The 13,086-nt window shown below is 55.4% G+C and overlaps 1 protein-coding gene across 1 annotated transcript in view; it reads left to right on the plus strand.

Moving 5' to 3' along the window:
* Positions 1-11,395, plus strand: part of TMEM116 (transmembrane protein 116) — a gene marked incomplete at its 5' end in the record, with an annotated part of 11,719 nt that extends 324 nt beyond the window's left edge. The window contains 8 exons of the mRNA XM_010136982.1: positions 3,449-3,580; positions 7,467-7,571; positions 9,202-9,251; positions 9,651-9,734; positions 9,816-9,954; positions 10,385-10,529; positions 10,643-10,716; positions 11,195-11,395. Of these exons, the coding sequence (XP_010135284.1) occupies positions 3,449-3,580; positions 7,467-7,571; positions 9,202-9,251; positions 9,651-9,734; positions 9,816-9,954; positions 10,385-10,529; positions 10,643-10,716; positions 11,195-11,395 (930 nt within the window). The remainder of the gene's footprint in view (positions 1-3,448; positions 3,581-7,466; positions 7,572-9,201; positions 9,252-9,650; positions 9,735-9,815; positions 9,955-10,384; positions 10,530-10,642; positions 10,717-11,194) is intronic.
* Between the last annotated feature and the right edge of the window lie 1,691 nt (positions 11,396-13,086).

Here is a 13,086-nt window from a genome sequence, read left to right on the forward strand (position 1 = left end):
TCTCAGGCTGAGATAGTTACACCTCGTTTAACAGCTGGGAGGCAAAGGGCTTGCCGAGGATTTGTCCCTGTGTGGAGGGACTAACCTTGAGCTGTACCCACGCGGGGAGAAGAGGGTTCCTTAGCCCCGAGCTTACTGCTCGGGAAAGTCCTCTGGCGTTCCTGGGAGCGGGGATTAGTTAGGGTGTCCTCCTCTGTGCAGGAGCTGCGTACGAAGCTGCTGAGGTGCAAACTGGAGATGCCCCTGCAGGAAACGCTTTTACCGGTATCGGTCTTTGAGTACCCCCGGGTAGTTTTTCCAGGCAGGTGAGCTACTGCTACAGCTCACAAGCGCTGCAGAGCTCAGACAAAAAGAGGCCAGGCTGCAAAGCAGGTTGTTGAGCTGGACAGTGCAGTGCAGCTCTGGAGGATTCACCCTGGAGGGATGCCAGGTGAATCCAGGCAGATTCACCGTGCGCAGGAGCCACGAGCGTTTCTAATGTAGAAGCAGTGGGACTCGGGTGCAAATGTCCCTCGGGGTGGGGTGTGCGCTGCGGATCTGACACACGTGCAGGACATCGCTCGTGCAGGTCGTGTGTGCAGGGGAGCCATAAGGGATGGAACACATCGGCCAGGCTGAGCAGGTGACTGGCATGAGCACAGTAACTGCAGACTTCCATCCCATGGCTGCCAGGCTGCTGCTGTCCACTCGCTGTCCCTCCGTCTGTCCAGGACTTGTCGGAGGCCATGCACAGAGCTGGTCTGTGTGAAGATCACTCAGGGGTTTGTTGTCCAGGATTTGCAGCTGTCTGGCAGCCTGGTTGGTGGGCCACGCTGAGGAGAGGTTTCTGCTATGAGCAGTAGGACAGCCGAGCTGGCAGCCCCGTTGTAACAAAGCTGTGTTTGCACTTCCCTTGTCTTCAGTGTTCTCTGTACATTGTGGGTTTTCCTGCAGCCCGGAGAACAGGACTTCCAGGGATGCAGTGAGTTGTCCCCAGGCTAACTACTGGCACATCTTGGGATGGAGCAGGGTGGGGAGCTGAAAGTGTGTCCAGGTTTGCAGGGCAAATTTGCAGCCAGCCCCCTGGAAACGCTCTGCCCAGTACGTGGAGAATGAGCTGCGGGGGTCTCTCTGCGTTCCCGGGGAGGAAGGAAGGCTGGGATTCACCTTAGTGCTGGGACGGAAAACCCTCCTGAGCTTGTACTGCGCAAGGTGCACATTCAAGGCTCCCTCTGCCACATCTCCTGCACCTGGAGAGCTCCAGTGGTTCTCTCCTGGGGTCCTCCGCTGTGGTGTGACACGGAGCTGGGTTTGGCAGGTGTCCCAGTGTGGCTCAGCAGCCTTGGCCCCTTGGCTTGCATGGCTAGAAGCCCGCGTTACTCGGGAGCCCTTGTGCTGTCAGTCACATGAGGGAACTGTGGCTTAGGAGCTGCCCTCGAGCTGCCTGGGAGCCACCATGGCTCCAGGTCACAGATTGACCCTTCCCACTCGAGAGAGCCCAGATGTTTCTGCTCAGGTCATTCCTGCAGATCCGGATGGGAGGGATGGATACCGGGGGGGCAGACTCTTTGCATCCGGCTTCCAGGCTGTGGTGCTGCTGCCAGGGGAGATCTGTTGGGGGCATTTCAAAAGCAGCAAAATCTTGGGTAACTTCCCCATCGCCTTGTCCCCAGTGTTCCTGGTCTCAAGTGGAAATTTGTAAACAAAGGGTCTGGAAGAGATCCGTATCAGAGCTGGCCACAAACAGCTTATTCCTCGAGTCATGAGGCTCCGGGGTAAAATGCTTAAAAACAAACAGCTCTGGAGGCTGGGAGGAGAACCAGGGTATAAACACTTCCCCTCCTGCCCCCAGCCTAGGGCGTCAAATACCGCATCCCTGAAGCTTGTCTTCTGTCTCTGTGGGGTCAATAATACTTGTCACCCTGAGCTGAATCATTCCGAAGAGGTGGTGGCAAGCAACAATCAACGGGTCTCCTCTGTCGCGTCAACAGGTCCTGGGCAGGCAGGAGTCCTGGGCTGGCTCAATGCGCGTGCTCCCGCCTGGCAGCTCATCTGAATCATTACGTCCTTACATTCCCTTCCTCTATTTTATAAATACCAGTTGTTTGTTTTTTTCTTTTCCCTTTTGCAAGCAAGAACCACGCTGCCTTTCGCTTACCACTATGTCACCTCCTTCTTGATTTAGGTTTCTGCCAAAAGCACTGCCCCACCAAACAGCGGAGCCTCGCTCCAAGGACGCTTGTTGCTAGAGAAAGGGTTCACCTGTTCGATTGCAAAAGTTGCTGCTTTGCTTGTTTTGGAGCCTCTCAGTTTTATCCTGCTGTGCTCCGAGCTGGACAGTGACCCCAGCCCGTCTTGCCAAGGACCAGGGCTTTGGTTCTGCACCAGCAAGGAAAAGCCTGGTTAAAAGAGACGTTCGTGATTGCAATGACGTGCAGACTAGCTCCAGATATTTCGCTGGCGACAGCAGTTTGAGGAGAGCAATCCCGCAGAGAGGAGGAGACCAGGCAGATGCCCCTCCAGCTCTGCCTTCGGGACAGGTCTGGTTCCATCAGATCCACCTTGGCACTTCTCACTCTTACTAAGCTCTTTCTCGTTGCTCACAGGAGTAAGACAAGTATCACACACCGCGATGGGTGGCAAACGTTGACTCAAAGGGCAATATTGAGGCAAATCTCACCCAAAGCTCAGTTCTATGAAAAAAGTTTCCGTGCTGTGTTTAACATTATCATTTTCTGGAGGGGGAAAAAAAATGCCATAATTTTCTCTCCAGGATGCTGAAAATTAGATACCAAAGACTACAATTAAGAATCTAGATAATTAGGCTGCTTTCCCAGAGTGTCTGCTCTCCCACTAACAACAAAAATGTTGGCCAGAATTTTGCACAAATGTTTTCCTGCAGTGTTTACTGTCCTTTTGGCCAGTGCAAGCGAACTGGAAATGGGCTGGAAATGGCCGTTAAAGGAGACGTGACTCTATTCCAGCAAGATGTAGAGAGGCTGGTGGCTCCCACGATGAAAATTAATCCGGCGTGTAAAATAGATTCAGCCTTAGCCACCAACCGAAATGACAGGGAATGGTCTGCTTCAAGTTATTTCGGACCTGCAGAAGGGTTTGTGTTTACCACAAGTTTGATTTCTGTGTCAGTTGATGTACCAAATATCATCGCTTCTCCCTGCCAACCCCTCCCATCCTGCAGAACTGTGACGTTCTGGACCTTTGGGAGTTTTTCTGTGAGAGCTGGCGTTGCTCTTGTGTCCTGGGGCGTTGCTAGTGGCAGAAAGAGTGATCAGAGCGGGGAGTCTGCACTGAAACAGCTCCTGAGAGCAAGAATCAGCGTGGGGGGTTGTGCAAGGAGAGCTGGGGGACGAAAACGTGTTCAGGTGACGGGGTAACACTGCTGCTGAAGGGGCTCGCGGGCGTGTTGTGACCATGACGCAGACCTGCTGACCCATTTCACTTCTCCCAGGTTCGTCCACTCTTCTACCTGAGCCTCTCCGACCTACTTCTGGGCATGTGCTGGCTGGCTGGGGCGCTCCTCTACAGCAACCCCACCGCCAGGCAGGACCTCGTCTGCTATAACCTGCAAGCCACAGGACAGGTGAGTAGCCTGGGCAGCACTGTGCACCCTTCGCCATAGTTAAGCTCGCCAAACCTGGCCCTGGGGGACCGTTTCTAGACAGGCTTTGGCCTGATCTTGACTCACCAGATCTCTTTGCCTTGCGTGAAAACCAGAGATAACGATGCTTGGCTTTGGGGATGGCTGGCTTGTGAGAGGCAATGGGGAAGGCAAAGAGAGCATGAGATTTTGTGGTCATCGCGTTCGGGTTGCTTGTGTAAAGTGAGTAGATGGGGCTTAATCTGCTTCCTCTTGGCCCCGTGCCACCGATGATCTCGGTGCCTCTCGCACGGCAGCTTCTCTATTCCCCTTCGTGCTTCCCCCATCCTGGGCAGGAACAGGCACATTCTGCGATTCGCTGGAGCTCAGGTTTACAGCGTTACTCATATAAACAGCCCTGCTCTTGCTGACCTGGCCCGCTCCGCTCTCAAACAACCCCAAGGATGCTCACTCAGGAGCTGCTCCGTCAGTGCGCGCTCAGCCCGTGCCCCAGCGATTCGGCCGCTTGCCAGCTGGTTTTGTGTGCTGGAGCCTAACTGGCGTGGAGCGAGTGAAATACCGTGTTCCTGACAGTCGGTTTTGTCTCACCCCGTTCCCGCTTCAGCATCAGGCTTTGCAAATCACCGCTCTCGAGAAACTCTGCGGGGCCAGAGCGGTGGCTCACAAGCCGTGATCTCTGGCCTTGAGGTTTCCTGTTCAAGGACCCACAAAAGCCTGGCCAGGGAGAGCGAGCGGCTGCGGGGAGCATTGATGTGTGCCGCAGCGTGCGGGCTCGGGCAGCTCCCGGGAGCGCGGTGGTACCCACAGACCGGGACTGAAAGGTCCTGGCTGAGCAGCAGCATCTGAAGCTGGAGAAGCTCTCGGTGGACCTCGGGGAGGGCAGGGCAGTACCTGTGGGTGGGGATGGGAGCATCCACGCTGTTGTGTGTCTGTGGACGGTGCTGCAGCCCAGCATTGTTTCCGTGGCTCTAGATGTGGGTGAAACCCTAACGCTCAGGATGGCGAGAGCAGCTGATCAGCTCCTGGCGTAGCTCTGGTTTCTCTGCGCTGTGGAAGTGCCACAGAGATGTTCACGTCGAGAGAGGGAACAGTGGTGCCTGGGTGACTTGACCGCTGGGGTTGATGCAGGACGGTGTCAAAGAGGTTTTTTAGATGATAGTACAGGGGAAGGTGTAAAGAGCTTGGGAGAGGCTTTTCAGAGCCGGGAGGTGGAAGGAGCGTGCAGGACGGATGGTGTTTCTGAGTTCCTTCCCTCGCAGCTTTGCCTGGGGGACAGTTCTTAATGCCGGTGTGACCTTTGTGTGGCCTGGGGAAGACTGGCTGCGCTGCCGGAGGGGCGGTCGGTCGGATGTAGACAGCGGGCCATCGTTTCTCAGCAGAGACACCAGGACCATGCTGAGCTCCCACCCATTTCCAGCTCTTTTCTGCCCTTGCTTTTCCAGCCATGCTTCCCAGGGCCACCAGCAAAGGCTGGGGGCTAGGCGGGAGCTTCCCTTCCAGGCTGGGCAAGGCAGGCTGGCCATGGGCAACAAGTCCTTGCGGGACTTGCCTTGCCCCAGCCCCACGGGGGACAGTCAGGATGATGTGGTGGGGTGTGCAGGATGCCTGCCACATCCCGACCTCAACCACAGGGTCACTGGGCTTCTCTCCTGGGTCCCACCAGCAGCCCGCTGCCTGGCAGGAGGACTGCCAGGGTGGCAGAGCCCGCTTGCGTCTGGCAAGAGCTGTCACTGCTGTTTGCTCTGGAAGGAATTAAAATAAACGTAGCACTTGCCATAGCAACTGCGCCTGCACGGCGCACGTGACACGGTGCAGGACACCTCCTCACTAGACACCCCAGCAATGCCCTTGTGCGGTGGGAACAGCTTGTGTGTGTAACACGAGCCAGTAACAGGTTTAACCAGCAGCTTCTGTAGAGCAGAAGTGATCTGTAACCGACTGAAACGAGTCAATGTCTCTGGGCCCCCCCTTCTGTCCGTGCTGGGCGGAGAAGTCTCGCAAGGTTCCGCTCCCGGGTGTCTCATAAACACACTCTGGCTTCTTTGCACGCAAATGCCTGGAAGGTGTAAAAAGCACTGAAGGACAAGGGTGGGGACCGCTCCGGGCTGCTCAGCAGTGGCGTCTGCAGGTGACAGCTCTTGGAGAGACTCACACCGCAGCCCATGCGATGTGGTTGCCTCCAGGGTTGCCTTAGGAGCAGGACAATAATCTTTTTGCCTTATTCAGCCTGTTTACCATCACTTTTCCTCCAAGGGCTGATGTTGCAGCAGGTGGGACTCCCCTAACATCCGCACAGTGTCATAAAGGAGGTGATTGCTTCGGTTCTTGGACTCGCCCTGTGTCAGCCCCAGACCCCTGGTTGACAGTGAATGTAAATCCTGTTCCCTTCTGCTGTCCCCTGACTCCATTCTCCCCCCCTCCCTGCCTTGCCTTTGCGTTAACAATAATAAAGTCCAGAATAGAAATTGTGGTTATAGTTGCACAATTCCCCCACATTCTTCCAGTTCAGTTCCAGTGCCCTAAAAACATGCTGGCAGGCTCCGCTCGTGCTGGCGAGCACAATGGGAAGCACACAAGAGTTATAATGAGGGACTCCCATGTCTCCCAGCCCCTGCTTTATCTCCTCGTGGTGAGCGCTGCAGGACACTCCACACCCCGACGCTGGGGCTGAGGAGAGCAGGACTCTCTTCACCTTCTTCTGGCAACTTCACAAGCGGCTTTAGGTTCCCTCTTCCGAAAAAGACGGCAGTGGTGACGTTCTGCGAGCCCCTCTTGGGCGTTGTGAAGTGCAAGAGAACGAGCTTTGTGGACTGTTTGGATGACCTTCCCTGGAAGTAATTGAAGGGCAACAAACCCTCATTACAGCTCGTCTAATGAGCTGGAAAGTCACTGTAATGTCGCTGTAATGTTCCCGCTGTTCTATAGCAGCCCCTTGGACTCTGCCTCCTCGGAATCAACCCAGGGCATCCGCAGCCTGGCTGAAGGAGACCAAGCTCTGCTTCCCTGCACTTAGAAGGTACCGGGGTGGCAAACCTGCGCTCCTTGACTCTTTGGCAAAGGAGAGCAGATCCACGGAATAATTCGCTCGTCCAGCCCTTCCTCTTTGCCACCGAAGCATGTGCTTCCTGTGCCAAGCCCAGCACACGCAGACAGCGAGCGTGATGAGGCAGCTCTGTTTACACTTGACCGCCTGGAGCAACCAGAGAGAAATGCAGGAAAGAGCTGAGGTTTTTTGCAGGAGGTTTTAGATATTTAGCCTCATCTCAAGCCTGAGTCGAGGGCTGGGAAATTCTCTCAGAAACTGTTCAGTATCTTTTCTTTCCTCCTTTTTTTTTTTCTCTGGAGAGAAAAGGGCTCTCGGGATGTTAACTCAGGCTTAGTGCAGATACTCTCTGCCCCCACTTTCCTCTTTAAATATACCATTGTTTTCTGTTTCCGCGAATTCACCGTGTAGTGAGCTCGTCATGTGAAAGCAGATCTAAGTGCTGCGTTTGTGTTGTGTTTCCTAATGGATGTAGCGTAGAGAAGGTCGGAGTGAACCTTTGAACCCTTTATTGCCAGAATTTGGGCTGGAAAATGAGCCAAGCCATAAAGAGTTGTATTTTTGAGACAGTCCCATTGTCGTTAGCTCTCCTGTCCCGTGCCCTGGGCCAGAGTGACACTGCCTTTGTGCAGACTAAGGTGGAACCTCCTCCTCTACCTGGCTGTTCCCAGTTGGTGTCCCACTGCAGCCCAGTGGTCATGAGCGCAGGGGCTGGGCAGGGACCTTCACCTCTGGCCACGGGCTTTGTGTTCCTCGGCCATGAGCTAAATGTGCTGCAGGAGCTGTGGCTGTAGGGCTGAAACGTTTCCTCTCTGCATTCCTCAGGTGTTCTACGTGGCCTCTTTTCTATACACTGTCAACTACACCTGGCACCTGTACATGGACCTCAAGGTGAAATACAATCAGAACCTTTTCAGGATGCCCCTCCAGGTGAGTAGGACCGACGTGCAACAACACTGTGGGGTACCAAGGTCTAACCGGGGGGTTGTGGTGGGCTCTGGGAGGTACGTGCGCTACAGTCGGTCTCACCACAAAGCCTTGGAAGGCCCCTCTGCCCCACGGCTGCATGGACTGACGTGTCTTGCCCACTGAGGTCACCAGAGTTACTGGTGCGGGAGCTCAGTGGGAGATCAGGCTTGCAAGATCAAACCAGGCAAAGGCCAACGGCCGTGTACGTCTCCAAGCAGAGGAAGCTCACGACTGGGTAGTGGGGAAGTCCTCCTGCAGCTAGAAGAACAGCAGTTTGTGCCGAGTGACTCGTTTGTGGCTGTCTCCGGCGTCTGCCCCCCCACAGACGGGTAGTGGGGAAGTCCTCCTGCAGCTAGAAGAACAGCAGTTTGTGCCGAGTGACTCGTTTGTGGCTGTCACTGCCGTCTGCCAGCACACAGCAGAGGGGACGGGAAAGCAGGGGGTGCCTGGACAGCCCGGAGCTGAGAACTGACAAATTCTGTCCTTGCCAGGTGTCACACAGTGCTCGAGAGCGTCAGTAAGTACTGTAAGGGTTTGAGATAAGAGGTGTGGCGGAAGTGAGCTGGTGATAAAAGGACCAGTTGGCTCTGTGAGCAGTGGCCAGTCCTCACTTCGTCATCGCTGGCCTTTACAAAAGCCCTTTGGGGAACCGGTGAGTCACTGGGAACCGAGGAACAAGGACCTAGTACTCGGCAAAATACTCGCTGCCTTGCAGGCTAAACAAACACTTCACATTCCGCATGACCAAAATCGCTCCTCGCAGTCGTTCCAGTCCTCACACCTGGCTCAACAGGGGGGTCCCGCCGTCGCTGTGACCGGTGTGTGGCTCCTGACCGCTGCAGGACCACAGGTTCCCTGTGCAGCTCTTCCCACCGAACCCGTCAGCCCCATTTCCTCGTAGAGCCTTCCTCTTCCCCAGATGTTTGCAGCCAGCTTTGTATCCCCGATGCCCCCTGCCCTGGTTTGGGAGCACAGGCTGGGCAGTTCAGCCTAGGTGCCAGCTGCTCTTGCCCGTAGTGTTTGGATCCACTGGCAGGACTGGTTTCCTCCTTGCTGGACCCCCACTCAAAACAGCACTGACCATAACCCACGCTCCCCCCCACCCCAACACACACACTGTGGTCGTGCCACGTTGTATTGTCACAGGTGGTGTGTGGGTGCCAGCTGCCAGAGGACGTTCCCTGGTGAGCAGAGACGACCAGGGCGCTCCCAGCTGCCTGCATTTCTTCATCAGAACACAAAGTTTCTGAGGATCAGGGCCAGGTCAAGTGAGCAAGCAGTACAAAAAGTAAGTTACACCAGGGGGCCCATCAAGTGTCCGCTCCTTGTCCAGTTCCATGTTCCTTTCGCAAATCCTCAAGTCTTGAAGGAGAACAAACCAATTATCAGGTGGAAGCATCGTCATTTCTGCTGCAAATCAGCACAGACTGAGCTTGGTGGTGATTCAGTGCGAAGTGGAAACAAACGTTTGTGCTCGGTCCGGGGATTAATCAGCATTTGAAGAACACTCATCTGCTGAAGTGCCCCCGGGAGCCAGTTCCTGTGAGCCAGGGGCTGTTCGGGAACAATGGTTTAACTTTGGATTTTGCAGGTGGTGGACTACGCGAGTTGCATCGGCCGAATAGCAACGATCTCGTCCAGGTAAGGTGGGATCCTCCCTGGCCGAACCCTGTGAACCGCGGTGTGCTGAGCGCCGCTTCCCACCGACTTTGAAGCAGGTTTTAGTAAAACCTGGAAAGCTCGTTGGTAAGAGCAGAGTGATCTAACAAACTCCGGGTGGGAGGTTCGCGGTGGGAGGACCTTTCTCCAGGCGCACTAGTGTAACTGTGTGAACTGCGTGTAGTCAGTGCTCCCGTCACCAGAGCGTTGCCTGCACGGGCAGCGCAGGGGGCAGTAAAGCTGATAAAATAACTCCCTTCCAGAGCAGCACTTTACAAGTCCTCTGTGGTGACAGGAGAAAAACCAAGTGCTGTTTGGTTGGGGATGGGAGCAGTGCTGTGCTGTAACTCACAGCTGTGCCGTCGTCCTTTCTCCTCTTAGCCTGATCCCGTTCCTCCTCATGGTGCCTGTGTTCTGCCTGGGCAACAGCAGTAACTGCTACCAGAACTTCAGCCAGAAGCATGGGTGAGCTTCACGCGCCTCTGAAACAGCCCCACTGCTTACGAGTCGCGGCAGGAGCTCAGGCTGTTCTCTTTCTCCCTGCAGATGTCTCTTGATGCACACAGAAATAGCCGTGCCCGCCAACGAGCCGCAAACTCTCAGCAGCTCCGTTTGCCGTGCGATGCATTTCTATGGCGTTGGGGTCTTCCTCGTTTCCTTTCTGATCAGTTTCGTAGCCATTCTGGTAAGAAACGAGGTCCTCGCGCACTGGCCGCTGCACCCGGATGATCAGTGGGAGATTTTCCCCTTTTCATCCTCGCAGCTTTGCTTGGATGGCTCCAGAGGCCAGGCAATGTCAGGGGAAGAGCTCTGCGCTGCTGCTTCTGTTTTGGAAGGGGTGGTAGGGGTGAGGAAGTATCATGTGGAGTCCTGTGTTGTGTCAACCCATCCCAACAGGTAGAGGCGGTGGCAGCAGAGATCACCTGCTGCGTGGGTCAGCAAGAGCCCAAATCAGTTCAGAGCAGGTCAGGAGCGAAGCCCCTGCTCTGCCCCAGGCAGCCCCAGCTGCATCCCAAGGGTTGATAGACGGAGATGGGATCCGCCGCCCAGGATGAACAAGCCAGATCAGAGCACGTGCACCAAGTACGAACTGACGGATGATTGTTCTTTTTCAGGTTATCCTCAGTCATGCCCGAGGTTTGTACAAAAGATTCGTCAACTCCACTGGGTTCCTGGGGGACCAGCAGTGGGCCATGATTAAGACGGTAGAACAACGAGTGGTTTTTTACCCCATCGCCTTCTTCTGCTGCTGGGCCCCAGGTTAGCAGAGAGCTGAGATACGCTCACAGCATCCCCCCGGCACATGGAGCCTGGCGGGGACCCTCAGCAGAGGGGGGTTAAAGCAGCACTCTCTTGTCCGTCCCTTTCCCCAGCTGTCCTCCTGGGAATGCTGCAGCTGACTGTCTCCACCAACAGCAAAATCTACATGGCTCTCCTCGTTCTGCAGGTGAGGGTCGAGCTCTGCCGCCTCCGCTGCTTGGCGTGGTAGTGACTGGCTGCTGCTCTGCTGGACAAAGCGTGCCGCGAGGTCCCTGTGCTGGGGGCCTGAGTTAGCGGCTGGGTTGGTAAAGATCTTCTTTAGTTTTATGTTTTCCAAGTCCCAGCATCATTGCAGGAAGTAGGACTAGGAAGGATCCCCAGAAATCAGTTAGTTTTTTCCTGTGGAAGTCTCCAGATGCAGTTCCTCCGCAGCGCTTGCCCAGCTCCTAGCCGTGCCTGAAGCACGTTTAGCAAACATAACCGTGGTATTAAAATATCCCCTGGGGAGGCAGATAAAATCACGGCGGAGGTAAAGCCCACGGATGTGCTGAGGCTTGGCACGATGCGCGGGGTTGGACAACCTGGTGAGGAGCTGCGGGGCGCCCTGCAGTGTTGGCTGACAGGAGGGCCCTCATCTCCCTCATCTCCCTCATCGTCTCTCCCAGGCTCTGACAGCAGCTTCCCAGGGGCTCCTCAACTGCATCGTGTACGGCTGGACGCAGCACGTCTTCCTCTCCCTCAAACGCAATGCCTGCCGCGACGTCGACACGCAGACCCCGCTGCTGCGCTCCCAGAAGAAGTTCTACGCCAGCACACTGCCCGCCAGCCCGCCGGACGCGGGGGGGTCCACGTCCACCCTGCTCTGACGAATCCCTGTGTCAAAGGGGACCAGGCGGTGTCCTGCGAGGCCTCGTGGCGTGTCAGCAGCGCAGCCAGCCCCGCCGTCGGGCTGTCGGCTGCAAACTGTCCTGCCAGCAGCAAACTTAGTGCTGGAGGAAGCTGAGCAGATCTGCTGGTGATGGGCACTTCAGAGAAGATGATAGTTATTTATTTTACAGGTCTGTATGGACTGTAAGTGGATTCTTAAACACGGTAAATCTTTAGTACAGTCTTTCTCTGTATGGAATCTCTCTAGAAATGCAGCAGATGGTTTGTAACAGCGCAGAGGTTGGGCACAGCTCCTGCGGGGGCAGGTGGTCCAAGGATGCCTCACTTCTCTACTTGCCATTACAAATTAACAGTAAAGCACAGATGAATATTTTTCCACCTCTGACTTTTAATTCACTCTAGAAATAAGAACCATACCGCGAGGAATGAAAAATTGCAAAGTAGCATAAAAAAAAGCCAGTGCTCACTTCTGTGCCTCGACTTCCTGCACGTTCCCCTTCTGCTCTTCGTGCCAACCCCCGCTCAGCTCCCACACTCGGTAAAAATAAGCTGCTTCGACCGGTGGAGCATCTCTCATGAACCGGGTGAGTGGGACTTGGCGTGGATCTGTCTATGCCCTTCTAGCTGCTCTCGTGAATTATTTACTAAGGTCCCACCGTTCTATCAAAAATAAAACGGATCTTCAGCTGCATCGAAAACAGCTCGCTAACTTCTACGCTTCATTTTCTAACAGCTTCCCTCGTTGGGTCCGACCCACAGGTATTTACGTTAGGTGATGCAAGAGGAGGAAATTCTCCGGTTTTGTGTCGTTAACTCTCACGCAGTTTACACAGTCATGCTCTGGAAATCACCTTGTGGAAAATCTCCTGGGACCAGCAGTCGGCCTTCAGAGGCGTGCCCGCAGCGCCCGTAGTCCTCCCCGAGCCCCAGCTGGTGGGTTTCCCAGTGCCTGCGTGGTGCCTTAAACATCTTCCACGCTCTGCTCCTCTCCTGCAGGAGTTCGCTCCTCTCTGTGGCTAAACCTGTTTGGGAAAACTCAGCTATTGCCTCCCTGCGCTTGGGTACGGCAGCGAGGAGCAACCAGCACGGGCAACGAGGCTGCTCCACGCTGGGACACTGAGCTGTCTCGCGAGCACCATGACGAGTGCTGTGAGCACCACAACAGCACCAGTTGTGGTAATCCTGATGATGAACCTAGAAAGCTCCTCTTTAGTGGCCAAAGCCAATGACCTGGCAGCAGGGAGGTGCCCAGCGCCAGCCCTTGTCACTGGCAGTTCCCTCTGGTGTTGCAGACGCCTTTTGCTCTGCATGTTCTCTCGGCAGAACAGTGGGATGTCAAGTACTTCTCCTCGAGGACATGCCCGGTGAATGCAGAGCGTCTTCTCACCACACTGTGCCAGCCTTAGTGATGCCGGCACTAAGTGACACCCTTGACTGGGTCCACTTGACGCCGTGGTCACTGCCTGCCAGGCTGGAGGGAGGGGAGGAAAACGAGGGTGATGATGAGACACCAGAAGAGCTGCCTTTAACTCCCCCCAGGACACCTTCCCTCAGGGTCTGTCCTCTCCTCCCCCCTCAGCCAGGGTCGGGCAGGCTGCTCCCTTCGTCCCAGTTCTGGTCTCTTCCTCGGCTCGCTGTGCCCCCGCCTGCCGTCCACAGCCACAGCACA

The sequence above is a fragment of the Buceros rhinoceros genome, unplaced genomic scaffold (genome assembly GCF_000710305.1).
Source record: "Buceros rhinoceros silvestris isolate BGI_N320 unplaced genomic scaffold, ASM71030v1 scaffold40565, whole genome shotgun sequence".
NCBI classification, from domain to species: Eukaryota; Metazoa; Chordata; class Aves; order Bucerotiformes; family Bucerotidae; genus Buceros; species Buceros rhinoceros.